An 11,259-nucleotide genomic window follows, 5' to 3' on the forward strand; every position below is an offset into this window, starting at 1 on the left:
ACACTTACCCTTCAAAACCGAAACACAGTAATGGCCACATTACTGTTTGGCGGCAGATATAGGTAAGGTGGCAGTACTTCCCTGGACGAACTCTTTCACAAGGAGCCCTACTGTTGGTATTTATAAATTTAGGGAGGCTTAATATTATCCCAAGTGTGTATTTTTCTGAACTGTAACATTTTCCAAATTGCAGAAAGCTCGTCTCGCTCGCATTCGCATAGCAAAAGCATCTTCAGGCGCAGCTTTCGTAAACAAGAAAAAAGCCGCAGAGGCTCGCATTGCGGCGCAGGAATCGGGCGTAGAGCTGGACAACGATGGAAGGGATGAAGACATCTTCGAATTGCAGCATCACCATCTACTCAGGTGTTTGGAGAAGACTACGGTAAGGAAAATTTCATAGCGTAGAACACTTATTTTTAACCGACTTCGATGATTCTTTTTTTGTTGGACAGAGGGTATCTCAGTAGTGGTCTCATTCAAATTTGAGGAAAATATTCCACCCCTAAGGGAGGCAAACTATTCCGTATTCCGTACTGAGATTATTTAAGAACCAAGAGTCATTAACGTTTGACATCAAAGTAAACGTTTGTTTGTTTAGTGAAGGACGGCTTAAAACTGCCATGCATTATTATTAAGGGTCAGAAATAAGGATATTAAAATAAAAGTAACAATAATCATAATGTATCATTAGTTTACTCAATTTACAGAATAAATAATTAAGTTATCAGTAGAAGTAGAAGCTAAACGCCGCGAGAGAATGGATATCCCTTCTACCGTCTGCTGTTGTCCAGGCCCTGTGAAGATATGATAGTCAAATAAGTAATAATCGACCAAATAAAAGATACATACTACATACTTGAGATTGTGTTTAAATTTGGTCGAGTATTACTTATGCGAAAGTCATTGTTTTCGACGAAAGTTGAACGGCGAACTAGAGTAGACCCCCCAAAATGTCTAATCTTATAATTATTAATACAAAGATCGAACTCTCAGAAAAAATTCCTTCGATTCGGCCGGATTCGAACATACGTCTTCTAACTTACCGTGCCAGACGCTATGCCAATTAAGCCACGGAACGAACCAGCGGACCTCACGAATTTTTATGTGTTTGTTGTCGAGTCTTTGTATTTGGTTTATTCAACGACTTTTTAGCTGTAGCGCCATCTATGATAATTCTTAAGTATTTCGTCACCCAGTTAGATACCTTTACAGCTACCAGCCCTGGCTAGAGATGTCGCTATTCATTGTATTTAAATTTTTATTGAATTGATATTAAATTATTTTTTATGTGAAATTACTCCACTAGTTTGTTATAATTATTAATACAAAGATCGAACACTCAGAAAATAATCCTTAGATCCAGCCGGATTCGAACCGACGTCTTCTAGCCACGTTCTATAATCTTATATTTGTAGTTTCCTAACGGTTTTCATGCTGGTCTTCATTATCGGGCATTGAGAAATATTTATATGGCCTACATTTATTTGCTACTCTAGTATCGATAATGTCCTTGGACAACGATGTTCTCCTACCAAGCTCTGCTCATTTGCCCCTTACTTCACATTAAAAATAATACTGTACTGCCGAAGTATTCTGATATTATTATGTTTTCAAGAGGCCTAGAAGGTATCGCAATTTAATGCGATTTACTAGCATCAATTTATTACTTAAAGTGAATTTGTGAAATCTCTATTTGAGACAGTCTGTTTATTTTGGCTGTGCTGAAAACAGAATTATAGAGGGAAGTATGTATGGTATATGACTTGAAAGCTTTATGCTCTTCGTGTAAATTCATCTAAACATTCTTGAACCACAAGATTTGAGAATTTCGTGGTTACGTTTTGCAGTGTCCACATTGACTTACAAATAAATGGACGACGGGTCTAATACAAAAACCACGAAAAAAATGTCCCAAGACAACCTATTTAAACGTAGTGACATGTAAAGGAATGTGAAAAAGCTAAAACGTTGAATTTAAATTGTAATGTCATCGCAGTACTGTCTAATTTTGCTTGCTTCGCTGTCAGTCGAACAAACGAAGACTAAAGCGTGAATGACGCTCTGTATACGATTTTAACGCCCTATAAGTTCGGACACTATTTAGCGCGGACCCGACGTCCATATAATTGTAAGTCAATGGTACTAGTCACATAATACTACCGTCTTTAGTCAATAATTCAAGATGGCGTCTCGCGTGGCCTGTACATATAAGTGAACAAGTAAAATGTATAAACAAAGATAAGCAATGCTCAATTAAAAATCTTTTACATTATTCTACTACTAACTACACTATAAATACTAGAGTATGTTTATTAAAAATTAGTGATTGTTTTTTTTATTACTGATGATTAAGACCCGTAGTACCTCGGCTTGAATTCAAAATTTTTCCCGTACCAATAGGGTTTAGTTTAAGACGAGCGTTAGGACACAGGCTTTATTTCAGAATTTATTCTTTTACAAACGATATTAAAGGCATTCGATAAATGTATATCGTATAGTATACGTGTCCTGATTAGTTCAGTTGATATATAAAAAAAATATTGTTACATGTAAAGTACCAATTGACTACAACGGTTTTCTTGTAAAATTTCGAGGTAAGTGTTGTGTTTTGTTCTGTCATGTGAATTTTTAGGATCGTGTTTTCACATCGTGTAGTAAATCAGTGTATATACTCAATGTTACTATGTATTTTTTCCAAGGTGTTTGATTCAACAATTTCACTGTTCATCGACTCTTATGGACTATCCACACACATCAGGGCCGTGCCCGGGACGTGGACGGGGCGTGCTAGTTTGTATGAACTGCAGCCCCGTCCCGGCGCCCGGCCCGGATATGTGTGGATAGACCTTTAAAGTTAACTTTATGTACGTGTATCGGATGGTAACAAGCGAACAAGACCAGATAGCATGTTTATTAAACAATTTATATAATCCAGAGTAGTATCAAAGAAATCGCAGACAAACAACGATAAAATGACAAAAACAATCATGTCATTGCACATCATCATCATCGTTAACCCATTTGTATGTCCCACTGCTGGGCACGGGTTTCCTTTCACATATCGCACTGTTAATACAATAGTGTAATAAATCAAAAAGTGTTACTTCTCAGAAACGATGAAAAACTAATTACTCGCTTCCAGTGAAAGATCATTGAAATTTATGTAAGGCTTATAGTTTATTACAGACAATTAAACAATTTTCTACTTGCCAAATATATTTAAAAATAAAATGGAAAACGTTATTTCACATTTAGAATAAGGACTATTTTGGCCTGATCTAGATGACATAAAGAGTTAAGTAGATATCTTTTAATTATTTCTTACAATATTCTAACGACGGTTTTATTGACGGGTATAGAATCAAATTTTACTTTCAGTAATGACATAATATTGAAATTCACTTATTTTGAGTTACAACACTATTGTAATAGCAGTGCGATGTAGGGGAGTCAATAGACTTGTAGACGCGAAATCGTATTACACTGGTGAGAAAAAGTTTTAAGTCCAGGCTGTAAGGTCGAAAAAAAAAACGCTATGCGTTTCGCTTCGAAAAGCTGAAACAAATAAACACCATGCCTTTTCCGCAATAAGTTGCGTGATCATAAAGTCTTGACTTCTGATATTTAACTCAGATTCAACATCAAGTCTAAAACTGAGTTGTCAACTGTATAAATTGTAAATAATGTTTTAACCTTCCAAATTACAGGACCGCGAGTTCGTAGAGATGGAGAATCCCTTCAACGGTGCAGCGAAGCGGCCAGGGTCACCGTCACCGCTGGCGTCGCCTGCGCACTCGAGTCGTGCGCCCGCGCTGCTCGCCTGTTGCGCGCGATGCGGGTGCTGCCCGCAAAAATATCAGGTGATTGCATTTTTTTTGTTATTACAAAATTACGTTTAGGTGTACTGGTTTCTAATTCTACAATACTGTCGAGTTCTTAGGTTTTCGCGATTGTTACACATAGGAAATGGAACTATTTTTCCGGATTTAAATCGCGTATATTTGTTTTTTCAAATAAACCGACGTTTCGGGACCTTTACAGTATTTCCTCTAATGAAAAATCCCAAATAGACATAAGACTGCAGTACTAATTAATATGTTTTAGTTTATTCTAATTTCTATTAATAATTAATAATAAATTAAACTTAATAAAAATTCATTCAATAAAATAATTTGTAAAACTTAATGTAGCGTAAATTGGAATGTTTTCTTTGTAAAATTAAAAATACGGTATTTAATTAATAACTATTGTAACTATCATGAAAAAATAGGGTGGTTTGCATTAATATTAGACATAACTGGTTGAAGACTGTACCACCTCAGTTAACCGTGACCATGGGACCTGTAAAGGACCCGAAACGTCGGTTTGTTTGAAAAAACAAATATACGCGTTTTAAATCCGGAAAAATAGTTTCAAATCCTATCTACAATACTGGTGAAGAAGAGTAAAACAAATGAAATTTTGTTACGTAGCTACTAAAACTTAACAATGCGTTAAATAAAACAAAAAAGAAATTGAATGTACTTAATTTTTAGACATATTTTATCTAACTACATAGCCGTAGACTTAGAAAGCCTACTTTTACAATTTTTACTACAACACTTGCTTTTATGTAGTAGTGCAACAACAAAGTTTTTGGCTTTTGACTACTATTTCTTTAATAAAATAATAATACGAGTATACAGCACCAGTGGTTTTCTTTTCATAAGTTTATTATGTAAAACCAACCTACAAATATTCACACTATATTTTGTTTTATTGTAGATTGTTTAAATATTTGTGAGAACAAACTTATTGTACGTGTCAAGGGTCTTCTCTAGAGAAGAATATGTTATAGTGAAGGTGTTATTTTGGTGGCAGAAGCGCCGACGGTCTGTTCGGTGCGTGAGCCCTCTAGGCCTGGCTTCACGCCCTCGACGGCAGGTACTCATTACCTGAGCACTCGATGTGGAAACAGTGGGGACCTGAATAAATTTTTCATAATCGATAATAATTCTACCCACCTTTTATCCGCTCACGCGATGCGCTCATCTTACCGCAAAATGCCGGCTATTTGGTTTCGCAAATTAGAAAAGGATTCAGTTTAAATACAAGTTTATATAAATAAAAATTATTATTCTGCATTGCTAAACACACCCTCCGTACTACAATAAAAACATCTCAAATAAAATGCAGTAATACACCGCAAATCCTGCACTTAAAAAGCACTAATGAAATTTTTGGTGTAGGTACTTGGGTAAATATGATAATATTACGTTTGAGTGGTTCTAACATTTACCATGAAGTTACTCCTTAAAGTATAGTTTATAAACATTTATATTCAGGGTAAACTTAAAAAACGCTACTTACGCTATGTTTTCAATAAATGAACACCGAAATCACCAGCCCAAACAATAACACAAACGATTGTCATGACGTATTTTTCAAGTTGTTTATTTTTTTTAAATGACAGACCCAGGCATTAAAAACTTTATGGTTTGCTAGAGTAGTTACCGAAATAGGAATTAGTATTAGTTTTTTTACCTGTTATAACTTCGATATCCGATAAATCGGTATAAAATCATCACCTCTAGGTGTGGTATGCGTCAACGGCTGCATGTATCGCGTGAGCGGTTATTACGCTCATGTATTTAAAATAACGATTACAATCACATGTTTTGATAACCAGTTTATGATATTTTTATTCAGATCCGTACTGAAAATTACTTATTTGCCAAAAAAAGTGTCGCTAAGTCACCGAATGTGTTTTTAAAACTCCAATGTTGTTGCTTGACCCGCAAAATAAGCTATTATGTTATGTGGACAAGCCAGAAATCGAGCTTGCTTTTGTTGTCGATTGTACTTTACATTTGTAGGATTGAAAAATATATCAAAAAAGAACTTGGACGTTCTTAAAGTGACAAGGAGCTGCTCTTTAAAAAATTGGTATATGATATAGTTACAGATTTAATATTAATACGTACTCATGATTAACATATCATCTTTTTGCTTTGAGGCAAAATTTTAGGTAAGTATGATTAGTAGAATGTCTTTAGATGACGATAAAATAATAACGAACCTATCGAATGTATGTTTTAAAGCTAGAATAAGATTTCCATCTATACATTGTATTTGGTTTTGTAATAAATTTTTCGTTTTATTTTTCATTATTATCAGTATTTGTGTAAAAAGACGTAAATACGTTAAGAAATTTAAACATTTTCATCATTTCCTTTGGTTTTCATTGGTAGACTTTATGCTAGTTTTGTAATATTTTTCGTTTATACGTTGTACACTGAAAACCTTTGTTTTTTAGTATGTATTTTGGTTTTTATACAAAACACACATACACACCATTATAATGAAAAAAAAAGTCTATTTTTTCCAAAAAGTTGAACATCCAATTGGCTAACAGGTCCTGCTATTAGACTCGAGTAGAAAAGGGCGCATGCGTGGCGTCCGGCGGTACACGGCGACGTCGCGGCCGTCAGACACGTCGGTTTCGGCCGCGGCCAGTGAAGACCCGCTACCCGTATGTCAGATGGTGTTACCATGCAGCGAACGGTCATCTGTAGACAGCTTTACTTCTGGGGATAAGATGTTTATAGTTTTAAAGTTTTTAAGAGGTTATTAAATAAGTGGTAGGTAGAAGAATATAATATTATCAGAAATAGGAATTGATTGAAAATGAAACTATTTTCCGGATTTCTTTTGTGATCCCAAACGACGAAACGAACAAGTCGCGCGCCTGGTGGTAAGCGACACACCTACCCACAACAGTTGCAGTGCTACTCAGAACTTTCAATTACAAAGATCTGAGGAACACTGCCACTGCGCCCGTCACTCTGAGATATAAGTTTACAAGTCCCATGTGCCTGTAATTTCACCAGCACCCTTCACCCTTCAAAACCAAAACGCAGTAAGATGGTAGTACATTTCTGGACGATGTTATTGACAAGGACTTCTACTGTTACTATTTTATCGCGTATTTTTATTTTGTCAAATGGTATCTGAAAAGTGCCCTAAACAAAAAGGACTTATTAAGATCCGCAAAAGAAATTGTTCAATTCTGGATCGCGAGGATGCATGATTATTAATTTTGTCGCAACGTCTTGGGTCTTGAATCCGATTTCAAGATAGGTTTTTGGAACTAGGCCTTTGTTTTTGGGTCGCTTGAAATACGAGCCCTTGATTTTTTTTGTATTGGGGTTTTATTGCTTAGGGACAAGAAATTCGCTGTGTGGTAATTATCCTACAAAATTGTTCCAGGCTTTAAATGTCTGCAGGGTGTTGGCTGCAAAATACTGTCGCTTGATATAAATTGTTATTTTTTCTGTATTATTACTCTTGTAATTTGAACGTCGTCGTTATTAAATTTAATTGTTTTGTAAGCTTTTGCTAAAACGCTATACTGTGACAGCAAATTATTTTTTTATATGTGGGGTGCAAATATTGTACAAATTGTTTATTATTGTATATTTTTGTGTAATTCGTATTGTATGATATATATTATTGTAATTTTTTGTTGCCTTATTCTTTAGAAATGGCGAAGAGTACCTTAATAATGAAAAAAAGTAAAAGTTAAAATTAATTTGGTTTTTATTTAGAAAATTCTATTTATACTGCCATTTTTTATAAACTTAAATACAGTTGGAAGAATAATTCTTGCCGCCGTTGATTTCTACATTTAATTTTGATTTTGAATCTTTTTTTTGAATCTTTTGAATTTAATTTTGATTGAAATTGAAATCGGCTTAAGTAAAAAAGACCGTGTGAAATATTGAATAGATATAAAGTTATTCTGACCGGTTCAAGCTGATGGGAGTGGTGATTCCCTTAATGTTCAATTTATCACCTGAAAATAATCTGTTAATACAATAATTTATGAGCATATATTTTACATAATATTGGTTGATACAGAACGAGTGACGGCGAGATAAACCGGGACGTTAAGAACAGTATAAGTGTAAGATGGATGAGATGGCGACAGGTCACAGGCACTATTTGCGATCGGCGAATGCCCCTTAAGTTAAAGGGGAAAATATACAGACCGTGATTAGACCTATCGTACTGTATGGATCAGAATTTTGGGCGATGGAAACAGAGGATGTACGAACTGTGCATTCAGCGGAAATGTGAATGTTGATTGTGTGGAGTGACGATAAAGGATAAGATAAGGAATGAGTACCTATATCAGGGGAAGTTTGAAAGGAGCGCCAGTGACGGAAAAGGAGAGGTATAGGTTATGGTAGTACGGACATGTCATGCGGAGGGAAGGATGTCATGTGACGAGAAGAGTGTTAGAGTGGGAGAGGAAGGTCAAAGAAAAGATGAATTGATTGTGTGAAAGATGACATGGATAAGATAGGTGTGAGTATGGAAATTATGGCTGATATATAGAGTGGAAGAAAAATACACGTAGCGTGGGATAATGACAGGAAAAAGAAGAAGACAATCAATAATTTATGAACAATAATCCTTAATCAAGGCTCGCATAGGTGTAATAACCCGTGAAGTTACTTAAAAAAAAACCGATTCAAAAACATACATAAGTATTCACAAATGACGTTCTAAGTTAGCAAAATCCATTAAATGTAGAAGCCGGTGACTATGATTTGGTAGTTCAACCTCTAACTGTATTAAAAAGATTAAGGCGACATAATTTGTAGGACAGTAGATCCAGAGGTGTTGTAAATGTTTCACGATGTAAGGATGTCGTTGTATTTTAGAAATAATTTGCAATTTCCCTGTTGAAACTAAAATAATCTTTTTACGAAAACGTTTCAACATAATGCCAACACACTGCACACATTGGTTATTTGGCTATTTTTTACTGAAGCATGGAAAAAGCCGTGCGAAGTCAGCCATGTTCGCATTTGCGGTAGCTCTAAATATACTGATTATTTTTCATATACATTCAATAAGGTCAGGCGGGGTAAGAGGAACGCCGGGGAAAGAGGAACTTGGAGCCTTAACTCTTAATCTAAAGAGTTTGGCACTATAGTCTCTTAGTTGATAAAACAGTTAAACAAATTAAATTATTTTAAAGAGATGTCGTTACGATGCTCCAAATTCAAAAGGCGGAAAAAACAAATTTGATAGTTGTAAAATCTTGAGAATACGATGTGATTTTCCGAAAAATATGAAATAGTGAAAATTTTTCCCGAAAAATTGCCGAAAAATTATGAACTTTTGAAAAATTGGAAAAATATAATTGCTCTCTACGTTTATATAAATAATTGCGCATTTGACCTCCATCTCACCAGATGGAAAGTGACGATGAGGTCGAGGATGTAGCACGCACACCTAAATAATGCCTATTCACTCTCGCCTCCAAGTTATAGCGTTTTAATGGCTCCACCGTTTTCGTTCAGTAACTTCAACTTTTGACAGGTGTCAACGTCAAATGCGGAAAATTAAAGGAAAACTATTTGTTTTTCTGAAAAATATATTTTTTTCCAAAATGGAAATTTTTCCATGACCAAACACTAAACATACATAACCTTTATAGGAAATACGATGACCATTCTTCTTATTCCATTTTTCGGGGAAGAGAAACGTTAGCACAGTGTGTGCGTTTGACAAATACTTTGTAGGTATTGAATTTAGGGTATGATTGTTAAAACATGTAAAGTGATAAACAAAGCCAAGTTTAATGTATTTCATAATTCTTATAACACTTGACTCAAAATAAAGTATGTTCCTCATACCCCACCTGACCTTACAGATTTTTCATAAATCAGAGTGGAAGTTATATTGACTATAATCAGTATAAAAATGTAAGTAATTATAATGAAATGTTAAAATCGACATCCATCTTCAAAATCATACACAATTCACAATGTCAAAAAACACACATTAAAAAATGTTATGTTTACCCACGCCTACATTACACACTAATGGGTCTACATATTTTGACAAATTTAATACATTATTTTTTTAAATTGGCATGTATAAGAGCACACATAAAACCATAACACGATACACTGCTAAATGTCACCCTTTCTGTTTTGTTTAATTTTCAACTTTCCCTACACCGTGTTAGTGTCTTTTATCCATTATCAGGTATTAATGTCGATAGAATAACTTCGTAGATCATTAACAAGTCCACGCTACCAAAAGACGGGTACATCATGTCACGTGTAATATTTTAAAGCGACTGGTTGACGAACAACTACAGACTATTTAATAGCGATGTCTATTCTGCTGTCTATTTTATCGATATTAAAACCTCGTTGAACTCGCTTCTTCATTGATGTAAGCTTAAGCAAATGTGTATCAGTACAGTTGGAGTAGTTAGATGTTTTAGGTAGGCCAATAACTGTTGTGTAATATAAGAAATTACAATTCACGTATATACTGTATTTGGTCGTACTTTAGGAATTGTATACTCTCATTTCTTTTGTGTCCCTTGTAGTCACACTCTATGAAATACAGTTATGTTATTAAATGTACATAATGTTATTGTACCTATTTTGAGTGTACAAGTAACTAAACAGTAAATCGTGTATATATTATACTATTGCAATATGCACTTTATGGCCTGTAAATATAAGAATGTATTATAAACCAGAATGTAATAAATAAATTAATATATTTTTTACGTATTTGCAGCAAGCGTGCGGTAAATACATTCCTGCTGGGAGCACGGTCCAGGGTAACCAGACTGGTGTGGCGATGGATGGAACATATTTAGTTGAAGCATCTTTCTAGGGTCCATCTACTAGTACTCTTATGGAAACCTATGTGTAACCATAAGAATGGACTCTTGGGGTGCAATGAGACAAAGTGAAATTCAAACAGACGATCACATAATGGTGTTATAATTATTAATCTATTCTAGGTATATTTGTGTTGAATTTAAATATATATAATAAAAATAAAAATATTCCGTGCACGTAAGTGAGAATAAATGTATAAATATTCAAAGTTGAATTTATTGTAATTTTAGTCGAACTTGGCTGAATCATATTAGATGTATTTAAACATTTCATAGGTTTAAAATTCAACTCAAATAAGCTTAGAGTGATTTGTGAAGTCAAGACGGAAGTGATATTACGACGTGTTGAAGCCCGAACTTGGCCGGACACTGCCGTGCCTATTCCGGTGTATAAATAAGTAGATATGATCTTAGTGACATTAAATTTGGCTCAGACGTGTTATCGCGTATATTACGCAAGTTACGATACCTAAATTGGAAAGAATTTGTATGTTAATAAGAATACTAAGGGCAAATGACTTTATTAAGCCCAAAGTCGGCCAAAAAGGAGTATTGCGAAC

General features: G+C 34.7%; 1 protein-coding gene across 2 annotated transcripts in view; it reads left to right on the top strand.

Moving 5' to 3' along the window:
- LOC113228969 (potassium voltage-gated channel protein Shal) overlaps positions 1-10,786 on the top strand; it is a 230,067-nt gene extending 219,281 nt beyond the window's left edge. Inside the window, exons 3-6 of one of the 2 annotated variants that reach the window (XM_026462427.1) lie at positions 194-382; positions 3,708-3,860; positions 6,395-6,511; positions 10,594-10,786. In XM_026462427.1, the coding sequence (XP_026318212.1) occupies positions 194-382; positions 3,708-3,860; positions 6,395-6,511; positions 10,594-10,692 (558 nt within the window). In that variant the 3' untranslated portion in view covers positions 10,693-10,786. The remainder of the gene's footprint in view (positions 1-193; positions 383-3,707; positions 3,861-6,394; positions 6,512-10,593) is intronic. The other variant, XM_026462428.1, reaches the window with a different exon arrangement.
- Positions 10,787-11,259: the final 473 nt, after the last annotated feature.

This window comes from Hyposmocoma kahamanoa, unplaced genomic scaffold (genome assembly GCF_003589595.1).
Source record: "Hyposmocoma kahamanoa isolate Upper Pololo Valley unplaced genomic scaffold, ASM358959v1 263, whole genome shotgun sequence".
In the NCBI taxonomy this organism is placed as follows: domain Eukaryota; kingdom Metazoa; phylum Arthropoda; class Insecta; order Lepidoptera; family Cosmopterigidae; genus Hyposmocoma; species Hyposmocoma kahamanoa.